At 45.8% G+C, this 26,399-nt stretch overlaps 3 protein-coding genes across 9 annotated transcripts in view; 2 read left to right on the top strand and 1 right to left on the bottom strand.

Annotated features, from left to right (window-relative positions):
* Positions 1 to 1,649: 1,649 nt before the first annotated feature.
* Positions 1,650 to 2,483, top strand: LOC119514376 (basic salivary proline-rich protein 4-like). The gene has a single exon (XM_037810114.1). It carries the CDS (start codon positions 1,650 to 1,652, stop codon positions 2,481 to 2,483), a length of 834 nt encoding a protein of 277 aa, XP_037666042.1.
* Positions 2,484 to 3,179: 696 nt separating this feature from the next.
* Positions 3,180 to 7,404, top strand: TMEM200B (transmembrane protein 200B). 2 transcript variants are annotated; one of them, XM_037827965.1, is made up of 3 exons: positions 3,218 to 3,272; positions 4,591 to 4,676; positions 5,179 to 7,404. In XM_037827965.1, exon 3 carries the CDS (start codon positions 5,199 to 5,201, stop codon positions 6,117 to 6,119), a length of 921 nt encoding a protein of 306 aa, XP_037683893.1. In that variant the 5' UTR covers positions 3,218 to 3,272; positions 4,591 to 4,676; positions 5,179 to 5,198; the 3' UTR covers positions 6,120 to 7,404. The 2 variants fall into 2 exon arrangements, with proteins under 2 accessions (XP_037683892.1, XP_037683893.1); XM_037827964.1 differs by lacking the exon at positions 4,591 to 4,676 and having other exon boundaries at positions 3,180 to 3,272.
* Positions 6,870 to 26,399, bottom strand: part of EPB41 (erythrocyte membrane protein band 4.1) — a 259,035-nt gene continuing 239,505 nt past the window's right edge. For 2 of the 6 annotated variants that reach the window (XM_037827956.1, XM_037827957.1), the window contains 6 exons: positions 20,815 to 21,087; positions 19,338 to 19,466; positions 14,282 to 14,383; positions 13,308 to 13,388; positions 10,551 to 10,655; positions 6,870 to 9,815 (listed from right to left, as the gene is read on the bottom strand). In XM_037827956.1, the coding sequence (XP_037683884.1) occupies positions 10,557 to 10,655; positions 13,308 to 13,388; positions 14,282 to 14,383; positions 19,338 to 19,466; positions 20,815 to 21,087 (684 nt within the window). In that variant the 3' untranslated portion in view covers positions 6,870 to 9,815; positions 10,551 to 10,556. The remainder of the gene's footprint in view (positions 9,816 to 10,550; positions 10,656 to 13,307; positions 13,389 to 14,281; positions 14,384 to 19,337; positions 19,467 to 20,814; positions 21,088 to 26,399) is intronic. The other 4 variants (XM_037827958.1, XM_037827959.1, XM_037827962.1 and 1 more) reach the window with 2 other exon arrangements.

Below are 26,399 nucleotides of genomic sequence, written 5' to 3' on the forward strand. Positions count from 1 at the left end.
GCTCTTCTGCTCCGTGGCCTGTGGTAGGGCTGTGACATGAAGGAGGTAACAACTGCTCCCTCCTATGGTAGCTTCTGGATAGGACATGGAGCCTCAAGTATGCAGGGACCTCAGGATTACTTTGTCCAGTCCCGTGCCCCCCAGAGGAGCCTGGAGAGAAATGTTGAACCCCCCACCCCAGTCCCCAGGAGACATCTCATCCAGGTGTCTCCTGGTTCAGAAGTGCTCACAGAGGTCAGGCAGATGTGGGGAGGGACATAGGCTACTTGGGGCAATCGGTGTCACAATATCAAGGCCACTGGCCGCCCACACATCTGCATGTCCCCAGAGCCGAACCAGCAGATCCTACATGAGTCTGGCAGTCCTCTTTGCCACTCTGAACTCCAGTTTCCTCATCTGTGTCCTCCCACGGTTCTTAAGAGGATTGAAAGAGGGCGGACCTCAGAAAGGGGACTGTTCCCTCCCCCACCAAACAAATGACCCCAGCGAAAGTTCTGACAGCCCTTAGATACCACCCTCGGTGCCTGAAACCCCATGGTCAGAAGAAGGAGGGGCTGTTTGCTGGACACCGGCTTGTGGGGCTTTTACTTAATCTTCAAAACAACACTGGGAGGTATTTTTGCCACCCTTTTTTTTAACAGGTGGGGAAACTGAAGCTCAGAAAGACAAGTCCTTTGTCTCCTGCTGTCCGCCAGGGCCCTAGGAGTGGAGAACAGAAGGGGCTGGGGGTGGGAGAGGCACTGGCTTTGTGCACATGCCTCTAACATCTGGGGCCAGTTGTGGTCAGACACTGCCAGCCCGGGGCTCCAGGGCTGCCCAGGGAGACCCAGTCCTGCCCCTCAGAGCTCACAGACAGTGGGGATGGAGGACAGTGGCCAGACTCAATTTCCCAAACAATTTAACCTCGCTTGTGCTCAGGCCCAGAGAAGGTCCAAAGGATGAGCCCGAGCCAGGAGGGGAAGAGGAGGGGCTAGGTGTTCCCAATGGAAGGCCAGGCTTGTGCCAAGGCCAGGAGGCCTAGCCCAGAGGGTTTGGGGATGGAAACAAGTTCAGCCACCCAAGAGAGCAGAGTGTGAGACGGGCAGGAGCCAGTTTATGGAGACAAGGGGGATTTTAAACTCCGTTTGGAGAGCAGAGGGGAACCACTGAGGATTTTAAGCTGGGAAGGTAGAGTGTAGAGATGCTTGGCAACTCTAGGGAGGGGGGTGGAGGCAGTAAGACCGCGGGGGGCTGCAGGCGGGGTGGTTGGTGGCCTGGGGAAGGGTGAATGTGGCTGATCTGAGACGAAAAGAGCAGGGGCCACAAGACTTGATGGATTCGATGGAAGGGGAAGAGGAAGGGGCTCCTCAGAGAGGTGAGAGGGTAGGAGCAGGAATGGGCGAGGGGACTTCCCGGGAGATGTCTAGTTGCTGAAAGCGAAGGGGCTACGATGGCTCAGGCGGAAGGGGTCTGAAGAGAGCCGAGCGGCCGCGGTGTGCGCCTCTGCTGGGCAAGCAGGAGGGGCAGGTGGTGAAGGCCAGGGGGACGTGGAGTCCGCAAGGATGGGGAGGTGGTCCAGGTTTTGGCCCCGGAGTTGGGAGAGGGGTGGTTGAGTCAAGGAGTAAGGGAAAACTGAGGGCAGAGGTCGGAGGGCGCAGCGGGGTCAGCGTATGGGGCGTGGGCGAAGTGGGAAGGGTGGGAGGCCGGAGCCCCCAGTCCAATGGGGAAGGCAGGAAGGCGACCCTGGCCTCGCTCTCGAGCCCGCAGGTGCGGCCCCAACCCCTGTGTGGCCTGGGCCGGCCGCTGGCCTCGGGGCCGCGGGTTCCTCCACGGTGCACGGGGGCAGGCCCTGCCCTCGGGGGTGGTTTCAGTCCCTCTCGAGCACGCCAGGTCCTGGCGGGCCGGGCAGGGGCAGAGCCAGGATCCAGGGCGCGGGTTCGAGCAGGCTGAGGTGTGGCTCCCCGCGGTCCCCGCCCCGCTCCGAGTCAGCACCGCCCCGCGCTGGGGTGGCGGGGCCCAGGCCGACCATCTCCTCGAGTTCCCCTCCCTACCCCCGGCGAACAGCCGGGTCTTATTACCGCCCCTCCACCCCCAGCGTGCCGGGGGGTCCCGCGGCCGGGGTAGAGGGGGAGGGCCGGGCTATAATCAATCCCAGGCCGGAAATTCCTCCCGAGGGGCCGGGCCAGGCCTGCGGGTGTGAGGGGGAACGGGGCGCGCAACCAGGAAACCAGCCCGCACCCCCCTTCCTCCGAGCACGCCCCCCGCATCATGGAAACTGGGCCGCGGGCCCGACCCCCGCCCGGCCCGCTCCGCTCCACATTCTTGCCTCTAGGGGCGGGCGCGTCGCGAGGGCTGGGCCGCCCCTTTCAGGCCCGACAGCAGAGGGAGCGCCAAAGACCTCGGCATCGGCATCCCCACCCCCGCTGTATTTGGGACCAGCGCCGCCTCTCCCCCGGCAGCCTGGACGCATCTTCTTGGGGGAGGGTGGGGAAGTCGAGGCATGACCCTCGACACCCCCTTTGATTCTCCCAGCTCCTAGAGCCGGGTCCACACCCGTTACCCCTCTTCCCCCGCTCCGCGATTACTGCTCATTGAGCGCTCCGGGCGGAGGGCGGGGCGGTGTCCAGGTCCGCGCCCTGGGATGTGCGCTCTGCTCTTAACGCCTCTAGCATCTTGCGAGGCAGACACGGTCATGTCCATTTGACAGATGAAGACAGTGAGATTCAGATAAAGGAAGGGCTGTGGGTCGGGGTGGAGCTGGGACTGGGGCCGCCTCCTCCGGAAAGCCCCCCGGACGGGCAGAGCATCAGTTGGCTCTTGGCCGCGCCTGGAGTCCTCTCCCGGGCGCCTGCGATGAGGGGCTCTGAGAGGCGGGGAGGGCCTGCGGGCTTCGAGTCCCGAGTCTGCACGCCCGGGCTGCACGCGCCACTCTCGGGTCTCGGTTTCCCCGTGTGGGCAGGGGACGCGCTCCAAGGCCTTCGTGAGCGCCGTAAGCGGGGAAGGCGGGTGATGGCAGATGTGGGGCTCCGCGCCCCCCACCTCGAGCTTACGCCAACCACAGTGCTTACCTGCGTCCCTCACACCTGAGTCGCGGCCTCCTCCTTGCAGTCGGGCCCAGCCCTGCTTTGGCCGGACGGTCCCGGGGGCTCTCGAGGGGCGGGGTCGGGGCGGCGCTGGGCGGAGCCGGGGCCGGGGGCGGGGCCGGGGGCAGAGATTCCGCCAAGACCGCGGCTCCGCGGCGAGCCCCCGCGCTCCGACTGCGACCAGGACCCGCCGGGGCGCGGTGGTGCCAGGTGAGCAGAACTAGGGTCCTGAGTTCCACCCCCCAACTTTCCCCAACTTTTTTTTTTACCCCCTCCTTCCAGAAGGGACCCGGAGGGTGGGAGCCGGGTTCCCCTTTCCTCCCGGGCCAGAGCGTAGCCGCGGGCGGTGGGGGGACTCCGGAATGCGGAGGACCCGGTCTCAGCGACTGCCCGCGACTTGGGACGTTCGGGCTGTGTCCCCAAGTCTCCGCCTTCCTGTGGTCTCCAACGTGTATCGCTGCCCTGCAGAATATTGGGGTCTCTGAGCGTGTCCCCATCACTCTGGCCTGCACACCCTTCCCGTTGGGGCTGGGGCGGCGGTCATTTCTCTGGCTTAGGGGTGGGGAAAGGGCTCCACACTCAGGGACAAGGCGGACATGGGCTCCGCCGCCTCCTTGGACGCTCCAGTATTTGGTGCCAAGCCTAGGGTGAGGGTCGGAAAGCCTGGCCTCCGGCCCTGGTGGCGCCCGCGCCTTGCGTGGCGGTGTGGCCCGGGGCAGGCCCCTCCGCCTCTCTGGACCGCAGTTTCCGTCTGTGGAAACCAGGTTTTAGATGCGGTAGAAGCTGCAACTCAAAGTAAGGCCTCGGGCCTTCAGCCCTCCTGTCTGAGGCAGGGATGCAGTGCCCCGTTTTGAGCTTTGGGGGTGCGGATGGGGAGTGGACAGCGTAGCCAAGTCTCCTCCATGGAGCCTCGGCCACGGTCTCCCACGCTGAAGCTGTTTAGAAACCAGGCCGGAAGAGGAAGGATGCACCACTGGACAGCGAGGTCCTAACTCCCCCTCCTGAGGCCCGGGGCGCCCGGGCTGGGGCACCGTTTCTCTCCACACCCTCCCTCCCCGACACGCAGCCCGGCTTCTCCTGTCCCGGCCCGGGTCCAGTCCTCAGTCCCAGCGGCCGGAGGGGAGTAAGCCGGGCAGGCAGGGACTCTAGGGCGCAGGGGCTGTGCCGCCTCGCCCTGGAAGCTCGGGCCACGGAGGCCTCGGGCGGAGGAGGCCGTAAAGGAGGCCAGGCGGCGGGAAAGGGGGATGATTCATTCCGAGGAGCCCGAATTGGAAACACCGCAACCTGGGAAGACTTGCCCGCGCCGACGGGAGAGCGGGGAGGGGAACCGGCCTGGCGAGATCCTGCGCCCAGCACAGGCAGTCCCATCCTCCTGCCCAGGCCGGGATCCGGCCGTTGGGGGAGGGGGAGGCCCCTTCTGCGCCTAGTTTAAAGAAATCTTGGGCAAAGTCTGCCGCCGCCTCCTCCTCTGACTCGTCGTGGTTAGAGCTGTCTTTCCGGAGTCTTGCTCAAGTCTCTCCTGCTGCAGCTTCAGTGCTGACTGAGGAGGTCTGGAAGGAAGGGGCGGGCAAGGAGAGGCTGGAGCCACTGACACCCCCTCCTTCCCACGCTGCGGTATGTAAAGCGCAGGTGGGGGCGGGGGCGGGTTGGATACGAGGGGCCCACGCGCGACCTCTGCGGACCTGAGCGGTCTGAGCCACGTGCGGGGGAGGGGTCGAGCGGGTCTGTACTTACGCGGCTGCTGGGAGCCCTCACGCCTCCCGAGCCCTGGAACTCGCTGGCTGGCTGTGGGGGTGCAGAGGGAAGGCAGGCGGCTGGAACCCGCAGCCAGAGATGCAGCAGGGAGCGTTCTGCGCCCCCTCCCTCCTCTCCGCCCGCGGGCCGGGCCAACCCTGGTTTCTGCCGCGCGTCCCTGGCTCCCAGCTCCTCTGCGGAAAACCCGAGTGGGGGTGGCTCCCCGCCGGGCAGCCCGGGAAAATCCGGGGGTGGCAGCCAAGGATCTCCAAGCGGCCTGGGCGAGGCAGCCCAAGATTTCTTCCCGGATTTGGGACCCGAGCGGGGCGCCCCGACCCCAGGCCCGTCGGTTCAGTTCCTGTCTCCCATCTTTTCTCCGCAGAGCGCCCAGACGACGGCGAGATGACCGTTGGGAGCCCGGGAGACTGTCAGGAGGCGCGGAGGAACCCCGAGGGCCGAGTCTCTCGCCTGGGCCGCCGCCTGGGCCGCCGCCGGCGCCCGCGTTCCCCGCCAGAGCCTCTGCGGGTTCGCGCTCGGCTACGGCTGCGCTCGCCGTCGGGGGCGTTCGCGGCGCTGGGGGCGCTTGTGGTGCTGGTGGGCATGGGCATCGCTGTGGCCGGCTACTGGCCGCACCGCGCCGGGCACCCGGGGCCCCGAGCCGCCAATGCCAGCGGGCCCCTTATGAGCGAGCTGCGACGCGAGGGTCGCGGCGCTGGCCGGGCCCAAGGCCCCCACGAGCGGCTGCGGCTCCTTGGGCCGGTGGTCATGGGCGTCGGTCTGTTCGTGTTCATCTGCGCCAACACGCTGCTGTATGAGAACCGCGACTTGGAGACGCGACGACTCCGCCAGGGTGTACTGCGGACTCAGGCGCTCCGGCCCCCCGACGGTTCCGGCTGGGACTGCGCTCTCCTCCCCAGCCCCGGCTCCAGGACTCCCCGAGCCATAGGCTATGCAGAGCCAGAAAGCTGGGACCTGTCTCCCCACCGGGGTACCTCACCCGTCCCATCAGTGCGGAGTCTGCATTCAGAGCCTGCTAATCCTCGCCTGGGGTTACCTGCCCTGCTCAACAGCTACCCGCTGAAGGGCCCAGGGCTTTCCCCACCCTGGGGTCCGCGGACCCAGACTGGCCACGTGATCATCACCATGCAGCCCTCCAGTTCCTGCACTGAACATTCCAAGTCTCTAGATCTGGGCCTTGGAGAGCTCCTGCTTGGAGCCCCAGCAATTAGGGACTGTGCTCACCGCAGCTGGCCAAGGCTGGACCGCCTCAGTCTGGGCAGTTATGCCAAGTTGGCAGGAGGAGTGGAGGCCAGCCTGCTATGAGGGTGCAGCATGCACTGTGGTTAACAGGACCAGGAGTCCCAATGTCCAGTAGATGCTTCAGTCACATCAGGGGGTAGGGATGGATGCTCCAGCCCCAGCAGCTGCAAAGGCATCCTGACTTTGTGCATGTCAGCAGTCATGCCAACTGAACCAGGGTTCATCTGAGCTGGAGACCATGTTTTAAGGTGGAGTCTGGAAAACAGCATGGCTAGGCTTCAGGAATTCCTTCAGTCTCCAAACATGGCCTTAGCTCTGAGGAGCTGGAGGTCCAAGCCAGGGTAATTGAGAGATGCACTTGGCAAACCCAAAGTGGTAGGCAAGGATCCTTAAGACTTGGTGTTATGGTTTGGGCCTCTGGGAAAGTGGGCCATAGGGTGGCGCTAAGACCCTCTACTGCCATCCAGGATGGAGTCTGAGCCTTAAACTGCCACACCTCAACCCCATTCTTCTCTCAGCCATGCAGGGTACATCCCACTAGGGCTACACTACTGCCACTGCCTTCATTCTGAGGATCTGGTCCTTTTCCAAAAGGGTTTGAGAAACCCCCTTCTCTCCTTACTTCATCGCAGCCTAAGCTACAAAATCTCCCTTCAGTTGGCAGGAGGCACTTGTCAGTTCTCAGAAATCCTTTAATACAGTGTTAATGATGGCTTGAGTGTAGGTCTCCTCCACCCATTTTAATTTTTCCCAAGTTGCTGGTAGGTAGAAGAGAACTTTAAAAGTAGGAAGTAGACCCTCACAGAGTCAGGTTTTTTTTTTTAAAGTTTATTGAAAAATGCAATACAGGAAGCAAGACCAAACACATATCTAAACACTACAACCACTTCTCTTACTACAAAAGGTCAAAATAGCAGACCTAATCATTGCCTATTTAATCTAAAGATTTTACCGATTTGATTCTGCTGCCATAGTACCTATTCTGTCAAGAAATGTAAACAACTACTTGATATGATTCATAATTTGTAAAAAATTTACAAAGCTCCTTCATTTTTGTCACCAAAATAATACATTTGAGAGAGATCTGTAAAAACAAAACCAGCCTAGGGCTGACTCCTAGGCAGAGGTTTCCTGTGAGCATCCCTTGGTGTTGGTCAGGCCACAGGTTCTGGCTCCGTTTCCAAGGGTGGGCTGTTGTCTCCCCACCTCCAGCTGCCTTGTAGAATACGTGGTGGTACAGCCAGGGTTCAGGTCCTGCTTGGTGGGAGGGTGGGAGGCAAATACCTCATGTGGCTTGGAGGAAATCTTTATTTCTCAAGTGAAAATAAAACTGCAGCGAGAGTTGTTACTGTGGTGTGTCTGAGTCATTTTAAGAAAATTGCTGCCAAGTCACTGACCCTGGAAATGGAATTCTCCTCCCCCCTCGTCACCATTTCTACCTGGACAGAGCCTGTATTTCTTCATACACACACACATACACACACACACACACACACACACACACAGCAGGAAGAAAATCCAAATAACTGCCAAACCCCAAGATCTGGTGCCAGAGAGGGAAGGGGAGGAGGCTTGGAAGGATACCCCTTGTCCACATCATGGCTTCTCAGATCTGGAAGGGCATTAGCTTCTGGTACACCTTACAGACAAGGAATAGACTGAGAGAGAAGTGTAGTGAGTTAGTGACAGAGCTGAGGCAAAGTGTAGGTTCCCTGATTCATGATTCTGTGCTACAAAAACTGCCACACTGATTTGCAATGTACAGAATATTCAGTATGCCAAAATTTTAAATGGACATGTTTGTGCTCTCCTTATTTTCCCCACCCTCTTCATTCCACAGGTTTCAGTTTTGTGAGCCCCAGTTCTTTCAGGACAGCTGGCCATCGGCACACTCCTCTTAGGAAGAGAGCTCACAGTGCATCTTGTTTGATATGAGCTGCATTTCTAACCTAGCCACTTCTGGCAACACAGCCCAGGCCTAGGCACCACCTAGAACACCTAATAATTTCAGATTTTATGCCCACAGCCTTTAAGTCTATTCCCAAGATAAGACAATCTCTTTTCCTCCAAGCCTATCACAAATCCCACCTGTGCCCTCACCGTCCCTCCCTAGAGAGAGCTGCCTGTTGGTTAGTAGCAATCTCACATAAGTAATCACAAAAAATACACACACCTGAAATCATTTCCAACCAGCTACGATGTTCCAACAAAACTTAGCCAGTAGAGACTGGCCATATTCCGCTGGCTCCCACTATTAGGAACAGGCTTTAGGCGTCTCTCTCTTGCTCACTTCCCTGGAGCCCCCAGCAACAGCATGAAAATCTGCTGTCTATCTTCTAGCCTAGACTTAAGATTCCAAAAAGCTTCCAAGCAGATCTGTTTGTGGGAAGATGGGAGATTAGAGAAACCCTGCTGAATAAAATAACCCCTAAATTTTTATCAGAGGTGCACAGGCATGGGGGACTCAACACCCCCCCCCAAATAATAAATAAATAAAACAAACCCAAAGTCCACCACAAAATCAAGTCCTCAAAACCCAACAGACTTAGATGGCAAGTGGGAATGAGTGGAGCTGGTGCATGTACCCTTGGCCATGCAGTGCTCTGCGGGAAGGAGGGCCCCTAGAAGCCAATTCTCTTACTCCAGAGGACTGTTTCAAGTAGGTGCCTGTGGAAGGGAAGAAACTTCAAGGAACACAACCCTCTCTGAGTAATATTCCTTATTATCATGGGATTAAAGAAAGAGGCCCAGGAATGGTCATCTAGAAATACTTCTTGGCAGGATCTGATTGAGGTAAACCTGCCATTTCCCCATGTGAAGTGCACACTCCCAGAACTGGAAAACCTTATTTGAAAAACCTCATTAACTTTCCTTCCCCAAATCACCACTAAAGAGGTGCCATTAGAACTTTTAGTTGAAAGTGCCTATTTTTCTGTGAGTTTTGGTCTCCTGAGATGGAAGCTGGGGGAAGAGAGCCACTGCTTCTTCTGGGCAGCTGGGGAGGGAAGGCAGGAAGGTGAAGGCCACCGATATGTTCCAACATTCACAGTATCAGATATAGCTGAAGCAACTTCTTATGTCTTTGATCTAAAGAAGCTCCAAAAAGAAAGAATGGGCTGGAGGAAGGAAGGGAAAAAGGAAGAAAAACATTACATACTTAGCAGAGGTCTCTGCCTCACCCAAATCACCCACAACAAAGCGGGGCAAGGACTTTTTCCTGGGGTCTGTGGATCAGGGTGGCCACCCTGCGTGACATTCTGGTAAAGTCGTATCATTGGCTCTGAGAAAGGGCTGGTTTATGATTTTTTTTGCTGTCATCCAAAGGGTATAAAACTAAGAGAAGAGCAGGGAAGCCCAGTGGCTTTGGCCTCCAACACAGCTGACAGAATTTTTGGAGAATTTCCTGAAGAATTCTGTGGACACTGTCAGTGTCTGGATTGGAAATAAATGGGGAAAGGCTAGTTGAAGAGGCTGCAAACCACCCCATTTAAAAGAAAAAACACTATTTAAAAACAGTCCATAGAGTGAAAAGCTGAGCAATTTCTGGTATCATAATATAGAAAAAGGTATTCAAAAGGATCAGTGATATCTAGCAGAATCTCTTGGTATAAATTCCAAACAGAAGATGAAATTAATTTCCTGGTGGTTTGGAATAATCTTGAAAGTCTGAAGTCCGACTACTCCAGGTTAGCTTCTTTATCATTTTGCTGGTTTTCTCTTGGATGGGAGAAGGGCAGGGAGTTGGGGGTAGGATAGTTCCTAGAGAAAAGAGAAGTAAATTTTTTAAATCCTGAAAAGGAGAAAGTTGCCCACTCCCATTACTCTCTGACATAGTATCACAGCCAAGTTCTTATGGCCACAAGTGGCAATTAAGGTCCAAGAGGTTTTACAAGGTCTAGTCCTAGTTCTCACTGATGGCTTTTTTAAGTCATGTGTAAACTACTTTTAGTCATGAATTTATCTGGATCCTTGGCTCCCAGAAAGCAGCTACCCTGCTTGTAATTCTCTAGTCTGGCTCTAGAGCTTCTGCCATTCTTCCCTCTAAAATGTATCCCTCCCATTTTCAGACATCTTGATCCTGTTTTTCTTGGTTTTGTTCTCCCCAGGCCCACCCAGGTAAGCTCAGAGATACCATAACAGGTGGGTTAAAGCAGCAGAGAGAAGGGAGGGGAAGATGAAGTGGAGAAGCAGGAATATGCATGATGATTCCAGGGGTGGGTTGAGGTTTATCTCCAACTTTGGGGTACCTCCTCCTACCCAACACTGCTAAGGGCAGGGGGCCATGAAGAGACCTGTTTGCTTAAGTTGGAGCCAGCTACTTAATAACCTGCTATATCTCCCACATCACTTAGTCTCTCCTCAGCCTTCACTTTATCAAATCCTAGCATGGACACCTCTTTGAAGAGGTGGGCTCCCGAGTGTCCAGAGTTCCTGTCCCAAGCTCTCTGAGTCTGGGACAGTGGGCATCCTTGATCCAGCTGAAATACCTCTCACCTGAGCTCATTCCTCAGCAATCTCAGTCTCCTGATGGACAACCACCTTGGTCACTGACATGTCTGGGTGCTGCTCCTTTGCCTCCTTGATGGCCTGTACGAGGACCTGACAAAGACAGAAACAAAGCCCATCAGGCAAAAAGCAGCCTACTGGTAAAGCAAGGCAGAGTCCAGAGGACATCATTTCTGTGGCAAATGTGATCCTTTTGTCTGAAGTACCAGGGCAACATTAGGCTAAACCAAGCTGATGGTTACTTTATCCACCCTGTCCTGGGCAGGGAGGGTTCCTGGCCTAATAACACAGACACAGGGAAGGTTAGTGATTCTTTCAAGATATCAAGAGAGGGACTTCAGGGGTGAGAGATGCACTTGTCTGTGTGGGCCCAGGAGGATTCACTCAAGAAGTGAGTCTAGAGGGCAAAGCAAAATCTGAGTTCAACACAGTATAACCAAGAAGTTCAGGACAGGAGAGGAAAATAAACAAGTATGCTATAAAAGGAAGTGATGTCTTTGGCTGACATGGAAAGAATGAAGGAAGAATGAGGTGGAAGGAAAAGAGGAAGCTAACATTTATTGTATGCCTTCCACATATGTGGCCTAAGCATGTAACCTGTTATTTACTTATTATCTTCCCCACAACTCAGTGAATTAGGGTAGTATCATTATTCCCATTTTATAGATGAGAAACTGAGATTGAATGGTTACAGTGTTCAATGTTTCATAACTGGTAAGTAATACAACAAGATTTTAACTCATCTATCAGACTTTCTTCCTTACTATCCTGTCTTTTATTTTCCTACAGGGACCCTGTTTTAGATCTGGAGAATTTTTAATACTTTACAAAAGCTGAAGAGCACAGAAGGAAAATCAAAGAAGAACAATGATGCCACTCTCCTTGGGCTGCAAGTCAAGGTGGAAAACTTACTCAACACAGTCTTTGGGGGATGGTAGTTTGGGGATTCTCAGAGAGAGTGCCAATCACAAAGGACTTCAGTTAGATCTGACTAGCTGGACTGCTGACCCTGACTCTTAATAACCATCTCTAGGAGAGACAGGGGAAAGAAAGAAGATGCCTCTTCTGGTCTTGGCCCCCATGAAAGCCAAGCTTGGACCTGCCAACTCCATATCTCAATAGCCTCCTGCTCTTGCTACTCAGTGCTGTTTGTCCAACACACCTACTCATGCCTGAAGGTCCAGCTCAAGCCTTCTCCCTGGTTACTCTGGCCAGCTTCTATTTAGTCCTTAAAGTGCCACCTTCCCCAGCCAAAATGCACCATATTTTATGCCTTTTCTACCTCAGTACCTAGGAGAACTAAGGGATAGTGGAAGACTTCTTTGCGCTATTCCTTTATCACAACAACCCTGGAAGAAACCTATGATTATCTTTATTTTACAGATGGTGAAAGTAAAGGTCAGAGAAGTAAAATACTTTGTTGACTGCTCTTGCTGTCTAGCACAGACTGAGCATATACATAGCAGGGATCACATCACACCAGACTAAATAGGTAGGTGCAGGCTGGGAATGCAGCAGGACCCACTGAACCGGGGCAACAGACTGCAAGACCTCCCACTTAGGGTTCTCAGCCTTTTTTCTGGGATCCAGAGTCCAGGGTTCTCAGCTTTAAGTCTCAACTTTCCCTACCAAGGGAACTAACTGCCAGCACTGCAGCTCTGTTTTTCTTTTTGTTTAAAGCACTCAGCATATCAGCATAAAGACCACAGAATTATTGTTTCAGCAATCCTGTCAATGACTCCAGAAGCATTTGCATGCAGTCTCTTCTACCCCCTCTTCTTTGCAGCTTTACTGTTCTAACTTTATACCCAGCAGAGAATTGGGAACATTAATTCTGACCTTATTATTTGCTAATTGCTTACACCACACAATTAGCACCTAATTAACATAAAAACAGAATTTTTAGTGCTCAGAAGGGCCCAGAAATTATCTAGATCAACCTACTCTCTTTTAGGAGAAGAAAAAAATTCAGAGGTAAAGTGATTTGCCCAAGGTCACTCTGCAAGTCAATGACAGATCCAGGACAGAAACCAAGTTTCAAGTCTCCTGATTTCTTGTTCATAATACCATGCCCCCACTAGTTGTCTCCATAGCTATCACAGCCCTCTGAGGGTGGGGATTATGACTTTGTTTTGTTTTAACATCATCTACTATCTCTAGCACAGGTTTGGGTACATGATAATCCCTGAATGACAACAGGTCCATTTACTGCAAGTCCACCATGTGACACACACTTGTACATCCAGTATGTCACTTGATCCTCAAAACAATCGAGAGAGGAATATGCTACAATCCCCATCTTACAGATGAGGAACTGAGGGCTCAGAGAGATTAAGAGCTAGGTAAGCACCACGATTTAAACCAAAGTTGATTTGAGTCCAAATTACACGTTCCATTACATTTCTTTACTTCCCTAACTTAAACAATGCAGGACCTGAAGCTTCTTAGGTTCTGAACTACAGGAAGCTGATGAGGCAAAGGAAGTGAAGGCAAAAATCAGAAATCCCTTGCATTTTCATACATTGAATGAATGAATAAAAAAGGGTCCTATACACAGGTCTCTGTGTTTTGATTCCTTTTGTTCCCCTTCTGAAGCTCAGTTCTTCTTGATTAAGAACTAAGAGTAGCCAAAGGGGCTTTCTGGAGATGAAGATGGCAGAGGAGTACTTTGCAAGAAAACTCCTTCTACATTCAACAATCTTCCTGCCCAGGGACCCCTCCCCAGAATCTCCTCAGCATTCCCACCTGATCATGGTCAATATCGGCGTCTCCTGTGATCACAATTCTCTTTTCAATCCGGGTCTCTGAAATCCCACCTTTTACAGTCTGAAACCAAAGGGAGTTGGTCATATGAGTTTAGCAATATAGCAAGAAAGGATGAAAAAGAAAAAAAAAAAAAAGTAAGAGATTATTCTTAAAGCTCCACTTCAAAATCTCTCACCTGTCCAAAATCTTGGTTAGACTTGCTAAGCTGAGCATGGCTCTACTCCCTTGGATTACTAAAATCTCTAATAAACTAACCAGAAGGGCACAGGGCTCTATTTATTTACTCTCTCCCTTTTCTTCCTCTAAAACACAACAGAAATTCAGAGTAAACAAAAAGATAGGTGTTTCCCTTTGCTCCTCTCCTGTATATTTTATTTGATGATTTTCAGAAGGAAAAAAAAGACAATGAGCAAAAATGCCACACAGATTGCAACTGGACTCTTTATCTTGCTCCCATAAGCCATATTCTAATATATTCTAATATTTCAGCATCCAAACCACAGTTTCCATAGACCAACACCGGGCATAACATAAAGATTCTTTGTCAGACCCTTGGTCCTAATTTTTGGCTTGGAAAATATGGTTGCATAATAATACCAACACCACCTGCCCTTAAACTGACTTTTTAAACTTACCTCTACCAGAAGGATAAGGGACTCACTGATAAGAGAGACAGACAGATGTGCAAAGAGAACAGTCACTTCTTGACTGTGGTCTTTCTTGAGAACTACTGAGACTACTGAGTAGGCAGGAATATTCTCAGGGTCTCTCTGGGTTTACTGCGGGGGAAAGCAGCAGGGCCTTTCCACAGAGGAAACTGAACACTTGGAATAATTTGGGTTTCTCGGGATGGAGCTGAAAACCCTTCCTATGGACCAGGGTCCTTCAGGAAAAGAGGCAGCAAGCTCAGCATGCCACTGGATTCCAGATAGAAGTTATAGCTGGTCTGTTACCTTAGTAATCTGAGTTGTGGTGGTACTGCTTGTGGTCTCAGATGTGATGGTCTGCGCTGTCAGCAAGACTCCTGGGTCTAAGTCCCCACTGCTGTCATCAGTCTGCAGAAGGAATCACACTTCATCACCATGCCTCTTAGGAATCTTTATGGGCAAATGCTGCAGGCTGAAGCTTTGTTCTTCAGCTGCACATTCTAAAGCAAAAACTTTACTTCCTTACAGTGAATTATTAATAAAGAAATTCCCTGGGAACAAGGCTCCTTCTAAAACAGTTGGATGGGTCCATTTTCTTTAGCATCGGGTCAGTGACAGAAGTGGATCAGAAAGAGGAGGCAAAAGTATAGCCACATGTTCAACAAGAGTAACAATATCTACACATGTACATAGCATTTTATAGTTCATAAATGGCTTTCAAAACATTATCTTTTCTTGATGTTCCTAGCATCAAATGCTGAAGTAAATAGAAAGGGCAGAGATTATTAGCATCCCCAGGTAAGAAAACCCAGGCTTAGAAAAGGTAAACAATTTGCCCAAAGACTGAAAATTAGTAAATGGCAGTTGTTCTCTCTACAAATCTGGTGCTCTTTGCATACCACCCAAGGCTGGAAAGGTGTAAACTCTTCGTTGGGAACACTATAGGTAGGTTCTGAATCACGTGGTAGAACTTTCCACAAAGAACTAGGAAAGGCTCTTGCTGGGGTTTAAGAGACCTCGGAATCTTAGCCTATCTTTGAAGATCAAGATGGGAAACTGGATGAAGTAGGAAATGTCCCTTTAAGGCAAAGTGGGAGGACATACGTCTGATATCCCTTAATCACATTTCTGATAACAGAACTATTATTGAAACGGGTCCTCCTTATTATAAGGGTTTCTAAAGTATTTTAAATACTGGGCCACACAACTAATCTGTATAGAGAACAAGGGCTCTGCGGCTACTTCTTGTTTCTCCAGAGCTCACTATACTATGACTAAAACAATATGTTATTATGATATTATGATCAGGCTGAGAAGTGAAATTAGCAAAAAGGAAGAGAGATGATTGGCAAGGGACAAACTTAGCTGAAAAAAGTAATCAGCAATCATCTGGGTTGTCAGTAGACTCAGAGCTATTGATAACCCTGTGACCAGATGGAGAGAAATAGGCCTAGAAGGATGGAGTCTGCCTACTACAGCACGCTTTTCAGATAACAGTGACCTAAAATACCCGGTATAATACACTTCTTCTGAGAGGTCATTCTGACTTCTCTGAGCTTTAGTTTTCTCATTTGTGAAAGGGAATACTGTAATATGTGTTCTACCTACACCATAGCATTGTTGCAAAGTTAAAAAAAATCATAGATATAAAGTACTTTATAAATAGTTACAAGAATATAAATTTGCATGCCAGAGGGCGAAACCTTTTTGAAGAATTCCTCCTCTATTAAACCTGTGACTCTCTTTTTCTACCTCCCACCAACTCCCCCTATTCCCTTCTTTCTGTCTTTGAAGAAGGTGAAGATTGAGGAGGCTCTGTTATGATTTCCTACTTATACTCTTTCCACATGGGACCTCTTTTCCTTGACCCTGTTTCCAATGTTCCCTCAAAATGGTATTGTGATTTTGGTAAAATGGTATTGTGGCTTCTAAAGTTAAATATCCATTTATGCTATAGCTTAGCAATTCCTTAGGTGTTTACCCAAGATAAATGAAAACATATGTCCAGAAAAAGATACACAAAGTGTGAGACTTGTGGAAGAAAAAAAAAAAAGGTACTTGTGCCATTTATTGTCAGGCAAGATAATACAAACAGCAGCAAAAATACTTATAGTAAATAAATAAATAATAACAATAGCAAATGATTATCTGGTACTTACTATGTACCAGGCATTTTGGAAGCATTCCTCTGCATTTGTTCTAAATGACCATCTTTAATTCTAAATGATGGTCTAAATGACCAGCCTCATAACCATCTTATGAGATACAATTATTATTAGCTCCATTTTACAAAAGAGGAAACTAAGGCACAGGGAGTTCAGCAATTTCTTGCCTACACATTAGTAAGTAATAGAGCAGGAGTGTTCAAAACCAGGAACAATCTTCCCCATTATACTATACTGTCTCTTATCATTAATAAGAAGTAATTTGTGTCTTCACCGATTATCTTGAGCCTGGTTAAAATTAAATAAAGAGCAATTATAACAACAAAATATAATAGCTACCATTTTTGAATAGCTACTATGTCCAAGGCAAACATTATCTTTATTTATTTCAGTAACCTTATAAAGGTATTTTTCAGAAAAGAAAACTAAGGCTCAAGAAGGTTAATTTGTGGCCCAAGGCCACAAAATTAGCAAGTGTTGGAATTAAGATCCAGGTCTTTCCGACTCTAAAAACTATGTGTTTTATCTAGCACATCATGCTGTATGCCTCCTACATGTTGGCATATTTTTAAATGGTTGCTTCTTTTCCCCTTTTTTGTATGGACTATACTCAAATCACATGGGTTTCTGTGGGCAATGTGGCCCTCACAACTTTTGAAGACAATTTATTTTGAACCATTAAACATTTTTCATGATATCATGCTTATACCACAAAATTCAAAAACTTAAAAGTAGTATACAGTGAAAAATAAGTCTCTCTCCTACTCCTGACCACAGTGCTACAGTTCCCTTCATCGGAGGCCAACACAAAAGCTGGAATTTTTTTTTAGTATCCATCTAGAAATTGTCTATTCATATACAAAGACTACACATAAATAGCTTTACACAATCCCTTTTCCCTCTCATAAAGAGTAGCATATTTTACACACCTCTTTGCATCATGCTTTTTCATTTAACAATTTATCTTGAAGATTGCTCCCATCAGAGGACTTTCTAAAAATAACTGAAGATTGCTCCCATCAGAGGACTTTCTAAAAATAACTGCAAAGAATTACCTTAATTGGAAGTGGCCTAATTATTTAAATAGTTCCCTGTTGATGGATATTTAGGTTGTTTCCATAATAGTGAAAATTTAAAGAGTTTCCCTCCTGTATCCAAGTAATTCTTTCCTACATCCTTTGGCTAATAGTGTGTACAATCTTAAAGCAATTTCCTATTCCTTCCTTTTTCAGTCTTCTTCACTGTCAAGTCCTACTCATTCATTACTTTGTTCCTCTTTACATATCTCTGTTTTTCTCATTTCCTCAGGCTATACTTCAGTTCTTTAAAAGCAACTCCCTGAATGCACTGTAGTCATATTCCTGTCTCCAGGCATCCCCCTTATTTAAAAACACAGCTTTAGGAATCATCTTCCCAAAACATTTTTAATTATGCCACTTTATCACCACCGCTCAAAAACTTTAAGTAACCACTCATTGTTAACCAAATTCAAATTCCACACTCTGGACACACGAGAGAGAAAGGGGAAGCATACTAAAATCAACTGTATGTCTATGAATGTGCCAAGTGCTTTACAGACACCATTTCACTTAATCTTTCCCAAATCTTGCGTGGTAGGTAGTATTGTCCCCATTTTACAGTCAAGGAAACAGACTTAAAGAGTTTAGCAATTTGTCTACAGTTGTCCAGGTAGTACATGGTTGAGCTAGAATACACATTCCATTTATACAACTGCAAAGCACTTTTTAATTACCAAGCTACACTGTTTCCTAAATGGGGATATCACCACTTAGTACAAAAGTGATATGAGGATTAAATGAAAGGACTTATGTGAAAGTACCCAGCCAGAGCTTCACATGACTGTCTTCTTCCTTTGGTCCTCACCCAAAATGTCGCCTCCTCAGAGGGGGCTTCCTTGACTATCCTAGACAAAAAGCAGCATGTAATCCCACATTATTTAATTCTTTACCCCAGTTTAGTTATTGCCGGTCTCTCCTTAGTAGAATTTAAGTTCCAAGAGGACTGTGCCTACCTTCTTCACTGCTTTGTATTCCCTGGGCTAGAATAGGATATAACATATAAATGCTCAATAAGTATTTTTTGCATGAATGAATGAATTAATAATGACTCAGATTAAAGAGGGACAAGTTTTCCTTGCTTTTAGCATCTTTTGAAAAATAAAAAATTAATTCAACATAAATCAACCCTAACCCAAAGTACCAGCACTAGAGGAAAAATTTACTGAAAGAAGTAAACAAAAATTGTAAATACTTACATTCTTATGTGACTTTAAAATTGATTTAATTTTAATAAACTAATTGTAATTATTATAGCTGTAACTTATTTATGCTTTCAGGTATATCAAGTCCTGTCTGCACAATACTTTATCTTATATAATATAGAGGGGATCAAAGCTCAGAGATGTTCAATTACTCGCCCAAGTTAGCAAATGTAGGAACCAGGAACTGAACTCAGGTTTGTCTGACGTCCCAAAAGTCCATGTTTTAAACCATTACACTAGATTCTCTCCCTAACTGGAATGCATGCACATAAGCAATCAGATCTAAGATGATTTTGTTTTTAATACAGCAATTTTGGGACACCCCTTAGATCAGGAGTCTCTTCTAAAAAGAACTGCCCCAGAAAAGCATGGCATTATTTGCAGTAAATACTAGAAATCATGTGAAGAAAAAAGGTTATCTACTGTCTTTGCTCCAGTCTTTGGTTCTGAGGCACTGTAAAATAAAATAAAACGGCCTCCTGCATTGGGCATTGACAGGAGAAAACCCCTTTCGAGGACTTTTCCAGAGGACAAAAACAATTGACCTGCAGGGGTTTCCCGAGAAAAGGGAACACCATACAGGGTCACTGATAAACGACACTTTGTGATAAAATTAGTTTAGGTCCCACAGAGAGGGCTTAACAGAAGGACAAGCATACCATACTAATCAAAGTATATCTGCTCCCCGCTTTGTAAGATCCCACTTTGTAAAATGGAAAACTAATGTCTGCCAATCAAAACATTTCCTCACTTGCTTCAGCATTTGCCCTACATGTGCTTCCCATTTCCACCCTCCTGGAGGAACTCCCATCCACTTTCTGAATGGGATGCTGCCCAATTCATGAATTACTCAATAAAGCTGTGAGATCCTAAATTGTATGTAAAGGTCTTTTATCAGCATCAAACTGTGTCCTACCTGGGCAGCCTCGTAAGTGATGGTCTTGGTCTCAGTGTGGACAATAGGGACATCTTTGGTTGGGATTTCACTTTTTGCAGCATTGGCAGTATCCAAGATGGTGACAGTCTGAGTCTTCACCAGTGGAGGCTGTGAAGCAGTAAAGAACGAGTTATTGGAATCTTTCTGACAGCGGTCAGAGAACTAATCTTCTGACATTGATCTGATCAAAGTGTTAGCAAAGGGTTAGCTCAATCTCCAAAGGCATTTACTCTGCCCACTTGGACAGTATTCCAAAGTAGCCCTGAACAGGTGTCAAATTATGAGGGATATTAAAGAACAATATTTGTGTAATCACTTTCATATGCTTAATGGCAAGTTATGAGACCAGACGTTTACAACTGGTGACAGACTGACCTTCAGAATTTGAATATAAAACTATTTGTCAAATACCAATCACTTTCATTTGTTCTTGTGACTGTGTCACTGTAGTTAGGAAAATCAGCCACATTTCCTCCACAAAGTATAAATGGTACACAAAGCAGCAGTGGCACTGGAATGCATTACTCTGGAATTCATTAACTTCTTTCAAATCAATGTCAGATACCCATTTCAGAGTTGTTGAGAAGAAAAAGTATTTGGAAAACTGGATAGAAAAAAAATCAGTTCTACCACCACCTGGTGATTAACCTCAGAATTTCAGAAGAATGAACATTAGTGTAATATCAAAGGCCTTTTTGCCCATCAGCTCACCTTCCCCGAGACTATAAATCACCCTGAAATTCCCATTTGAGAAGATTAGTGCCTATGATCACAGAAGCCCTTGTGGGTAGGGTCAGTGGGAGTGGTGGGGCTGCACTATGTGGCTGCAATACATGAGTTATTTGAGGACTGAAATCTCATAAAAAGTTCAGTTGCTCCCTTTAATTAAGATTATTTGACTTTCTGAACATGGTCTCAGAACACCTAAGGCTCCTCACCATAGAAGTCTCAGAAATGCACCTCTTCAAATAGTCCATGCTTGAGCAAGGAAAAGGGAAACATACTTAAACCAGCCTCATGAAGATGACTAGCTGGAGTCTACTACCAAGAGTTTTTAAGGCAGTAGGGGAGAAAGCATTTCTAGCCATGGATTTAATTCCTCCAAATAAATTTCTTTGTAGCGATCAATGGCTTTAATTTTATTCTGTGATTTTAAAAAAGCAGAGAGGCTACCCTCACCACCACCACTACCTCCTCCACAGAACAGATTTTGGCCCTTTCCCAAAGAGAGTCATTAGACCTGCATCACTGAATCAGTTACTACCTGGAAACTTCGAATGAGGGTGGGGAACTGGTTACCCACACAAGGATAAAGACATGATCCATTTTGCTTTCCAAGTGGCTCTCCTGGAGTAACACATTCTTCACCACTCTCTGCCTTTTTTTCACCAAGTTGCAGCCGGCAGGAAGCTGGTGTTATTGACAACTTGCCCAACGGGCCTTGTAAGGCACTGACCTGTTCCTCCACTCCTATACATTCCCCATTTGAACCTCTTGGCATCTCCTTAATGTCAAGATGGCCAGCTGCCCCCTGCACCTTCTCTTCTGTCTCATTGCTGCTTATGGAGAGGGAGCCAAAGTCAAAGCTTTGTGGAGATTCCGATGGGGTGGTCATTTGGCTCTCACTAGGAACTACTGAATGCTTGGGGCCCTCCTGTTCAGGGTCAGGTTTAATGGATGGCCCCTTTGCCACAGCAGCCATCTCCTCTGTACGAATGCCATTTATACTCTACAAATGAATGAACACATACAAAAGCAAGAAGAAAAGATTAGCAATAAGTGGAGAACATAAGTGTCCAAACTTATTTTGATTATATTTCCATAACACTGTTAATGTGAGAAATTGTTTCAGTGTGCCTCATACAGAACCCAGCATTTTGTATTCTTCTGGTCTTCCCTGCAGAACATATTCCTTCATGCTTAATTACTTTGCCATTCCTAAATACTGGAACTCATTACTATGCACAGGGTACAGTGCAATTAATGAGTCAATCAAAACATACTTTTTGAGGAGTACAATCAGATTGAAAAATGTTTCACACCTCCAAGCCATATATATCATAACAGCCTCTAATGGAGAAGCTAAAATCTAGACTTTGGTTGGCAGGGATATAGACATTGAATACATCTAGCACATATTTACTCCAATCATTGTCATGGCATCAAATATATAAAAAATACTGAAATGTTTCTTTGAAAACAGAGTAAAAGTGATTCAGCAACAGAGATGCATTTCTTCACAAATGAATGACACAACACTTTCAACCTCCAAAAGAAACAAATTCTGGAAACACAGCAGAGTTCCCTCCTGGTCTAAATGCCTCATACCACAGGAAAAATAGTTATAAAATAAGTACTTCAAAGAGAATTGGATAAGAAGATACCATCACAGCAGATGGATTCATTCCTAAAGTCTATAGAAAGGTGCTCCAGGTGGAGGAAGAAAGAGTTTACACTAGCAGGAAAGGAATATGAGCCATCTGAAAAATGAACAATCTTACAGAAGCTAAATGTCATGGCAAGTAACATCTGCCATGTTTCTAGCACTCACCAGAAAGCTATAAATAAGCCACCTAGGACTGAAATTTTGTTGAGGTCATTTTAGCATATTATATACCACATAGGAACTTTATAACAGAAAGGGATTTTTAAGAAGGTATGCAAGGGTGTGCCTGGAGGATACGATATGTGCTTAAACAAGCTTACACATTTTCATGCTCAAGCAGTGTTGTAAGCATTATGTTACAAAATTGTTGCTGCTCATTAACTTTTAAACTAGCCTACATTGCAATGAATACAAACCAGTGCTCTATTAGAGCAAGAAAAGATGTACTGCACTCAAAAACTTTGGGTCAACTTTATTCCTAAACCATTCTGAAATATGCAACCTAAGAGCATATCAAAGTGGCATAAGTTGAAATCAGATTAGGCAGATCTTTCAATGGCCGATTATGAATATTACTTAGGACACAAAATAGGTTATCAAAAGATGACAACAGGGGCTGTTTCTGTCTGCAGATGTACCAGAGTTACAGAAAACATTCTTGCCAAGAGTATATAAATTTCCTCATGTTTAAAATGAGAATATACTCGGCTTGATGAGGAGGTTGTGAAGACCAAATATAATAACATATCAGGAAGCACTCTGTGAGTTCTAAAGCACCATACAGATTCATTAATTCAACCAATTAACTGGGCGTCCTATTATGTGCTAGGGCCTGGGGACACTAAAATGAATTTGCTGTTATATTATTAATATATTGCACTACTTTCTAAGGCATTTATCTTACCAGTCCTTTTGAGTGTCCAAGAAGCTGCTACAGAGCTGTCCAAAAATAGATCCACTGGTAATAAACAGGCTTTTTCAAATGGCTGTGTGTTAGCCCTAGCATTGGGAAGAACATATCTAAACCCATTCACAGGAAGAGGAACTTCAGTCTTCTCCAAATAATTTTTTCACAACCAAGGATGCTGATTAATAATCAGGAAAATACTTAAAATAATCAAATAAGAGTCAACTTTGTGAAGTCTGCTCAAGAAATAAGTGGTGCTCTTTCATCAAGAAGCCATTTGTGAATTAAACGTTGCTTAGGCCAGCACCACCTGGCTGGAACTACAAAGTTCCTACTGATGAGTAAAATTAGATCAATCATTTTTTTCAAAGCATGTATAGAGGACACCAAGGGTAAAAGCTGTAGCCACTGTAATATTAATTCAACAAATATTTACTGAGCACCTAATATGAGCTACTCAAAGGAAAACTGACAAGAGTTGGGTTATCATTTATCGCACTCTCACATATGACCAAATCAACTTCTCCAGTTGGCTCCATTGTCCAGATCTCTGGTTATCTTCCCAAGCACGTGGAATGCAACATGCCCCAAACTAAGCTAATCTCTGCTGCTGCCTGGGCTACCCACCCCAAATTCCTCCCAAGTTTTCTATTATATTGGTAAATGGCACCATCATCCATCCCATCTTCCATGTCAGAATCCTGACAGTCATCTTTGGTTCCCCCCTCACACTCATCCCCCAAGCCCCATAGATTATATCATCAAGTCATTTCTATTCTACCTTCATTTCTCCTTAATCTATCTACTTGTCTTCATTCTCACATTCATTATCTTGGTTCAAGCTTTTATGCCTCACCCAGACTACTACTAATGCCCTAAACAGTTTTTCTTCTTTCTTCTCTTCTTTTTCATCTCAAATCTTCCTTGAATGAATTACCTAATCGGCTTCTGTGTTGTGTTCTGGTTAAAGTCTAGACCTTTTAGCATGACACAGAAAATACTTCAAAAACCTGATCCACACCTCACTCTCCAGCTTCATTCTTCTACACCTCTGCATATATTCTTCCCTCTATTAATTTAAAATTTGAAGATTCTCAGTTTCATTTTAAAAGTCAGTGGCTCCTGCTGAGTATGATAATTCAGTATTTTCTTTGGGAGAAAAAAAAAGGATTTTTTTCTAAAGGCATTCTCTTGAAAACTATTTAAAGGGTTTATGTCTCAGGATCATCAAACCCTGTGAATGTATACGCCTTTATGAGTTAAAAATTACCCCTCCCTTGGATTATGGATTTCAGATATCATTAAAAGCAGGATGTGGGTGTTTTCCAGGTATTTTGCTGCCACTCCATTAAATGCAATCGAGAGCCTTTTCCTTTTTGGGTTATTTTTGAAGTAAAGGATTTCCATATTTGAAAAGACTGTCCAAAGAACCACAGTTACACTTTACAAGACTATCTTATCCTACAAAAACCACAGTGAAAATACATTCTGAAAATTTTTCTGAATTTTTGCTAAATAAGTAATAGCCATATAATTTTTTTTTTTCCGGAGGGCCTATGTAGTAATTTTTCCACACACAACTAGTCACTTGTTCCCTGCTTAGTGAAGACCAATTTTACCTTTGGGTGGCAACAGGAAAACAATTCTTTTCTCTATTGAAATGAAGATGAAAATTTTATCTTTCTAAATATTACAGATAAATGTCTGGGCGGGCAGATAAAGACCAAATGAAGAACTACAGTGTCACTGCCAAGTTTGTCAACCAATTTCAAGGATCCACTTTCATCTCAGGACTGTGGTTAGATGTTGGGATTGGGGAGAAGACAAAACTGCTGACTTCAAAGACTAAAACCTCCTCTAAAGAATGTGGTATATATGCTTTCATTTCTTATCTACTTAAATAGCCTATTTTCCTATGTGTGTAATTATGCACCTGAAAAAGACTATAAGGATATATACTAAAATATTACTAGTGGTGGGATAGCAAATGATTTGTGTTTTTTTCCTTTGGGTTTTTCATTTCTAAAATGAATATGTATTACTTTCATAATCAGAAAAATGTTATTAAAATTATTTTCCTATGCAAGCTTTTGTATCTGGCTTCAGTAATAGAATGATTTTTAAAATCTGAAGTCTGGTAAACAAATTATGAAGGAAGTGTTGATAAATCCTTAATGTCCTCCAAACCTTTAAAAAATTTGAAAATAAACCTTAATAGGTTCCTACAAAGAAAAAGTAGGCAATGGAAAAAATTAAAAGAAATGTCAGTAACTGTTAAATAGTATGAAAATTCTCTTTTATAAGGATAATAAAAAATATAAGACTTTGACTTTCAAAACCAACTCACTAAATTAACAAAGTTAATGATGGACTTATGGGAGTAAAAGAAATAGCTCAAATTTAAATTGTAGCTTTACTTTATGTGTGTGTGTATATATATATATATATATACACACACACACATTAATATATATATATATATATTTTGAAATCTAACATAAAAAATCTGGTTTATTTCACAAAAGAGACAAAGTTAAGACAAAATCAATGGAGGCTGGCAGGTTTCATAAAGGTGAATTAGCCGCCATGATGACAGGAAGGACAAATCTCTGCAGGTTTCCTTGTCAACTGTACAAATGTCTCAGCTTTATCAACGCCCAGAGAATGGGCGCTAGTAATATTAAGCTCAAGCATCTTTCTAATCAGTGTTTAAAGTTTAAATTATTGTAGCTTTCCCTTGATTTCTACCTTCTTAGCCTTCTTTTTAAAACCATTATTATTTTTTTTAATTAGAGAAGTTGTAGGTTTACAGAAAAATCATGTAAAAAAATAGTGTTCTCATATCTTGTTTAACGTTTTCTGATTTAAGAGATGCAAGGGATATTTTCAGGAATATGAATAAAGATATGGTTCTATCTGTGATTTAATTTCTCAGTAAATTTTGTCAGCTTTCTGCCTCTGAAATGGTGAAGACACTCAAAGGAAATTATCACTTTCTTGGCAAAGTAATGATAACAATTGGGAACTTAAAATACTAAAGATCAAAGTAAATTTGTTTAAATAGTAACTCGAGATTTGTAGTATATGCTATAGATCAACACCACCATACTTCAACATCCAGAATGAGTCTATATTTCTTAAAAGATTACTTTTTGCAAAGAAATGGGAACCAGAGCAATAAAGACATCCTGTTCCTATATGGCAATAAGTATTTCCTGAGCACCTGAAGTGGGCCAAGCCCAAGGGTTTAACTAGAGCTGGTCTTTCTTTCATTTGTTAGCAAGTTCTCAACCAGGTCCTCATTATATTTTAGAGAGCATCACTAGCCAGAACTTTGAGGAAAGAAATTGTAATAGACAAGAATTAAAATATATAGATATAAGACTAGCTAATAAATATTCCTGAGCCAAGAAACTCAGGAAGGACACTGGCCAGTTTTGATATCTGAATTGTCTATTAAAAAAAAACAGATGGCACATTTCTGATTAGTCACAAAATTGACAACCATTTTTAAAGCTTGATAGATTTACTGCTGTTTCTAGGGCCCAAAGCATGTCTTTCCATATTGTTAATATCACACATTTTGGTTCCTGAAAGTACCAACTTTTCCTCAAAAAGAGTCTGAGATTCGGCATGCCATCCTCTAGTCACTTTACTCAATGGACTTCCAAAGTCTACCACACCTATTAAACTACCATTGCTTTCTACATAATCTTCATTCTATTTTGCCATTTGGTCAAGTAAAATG

The sequence above is a fragment of the Choloepus didactylus genome, chromosome 2, assembly GCF_015220235.1.
Source record: "Choloepus didactylus isolate mChoDid1 chromosome 2, mChoDid1.pri, whole genome shotgun sequence".
Taxonomy (NCBI): Eukaryota; Metazoa; Chordata; class Mammalia; order Pilosa; family Megalonychidae; genus Choloepus; species Choloepus didactylus.

What these genes read in the sequence shown, in the direction of transcription:
- LOC119514376 (XM_037810114.1), top strand. Translation starts at nt 1,650, where the DNA reads ATGGGGCGTGGGCGAAGTGGGAAGGGTGGGAGGCCGGAGCCCCCAGTC.
- TMEM200B (XM_037827964.1), top strand. Translation starts at nt 5,199, where the DNA reads ATGACCGTTGGGAGCCCGGGAGACTGTCAGGAGGCGCGGAGGAACCCC.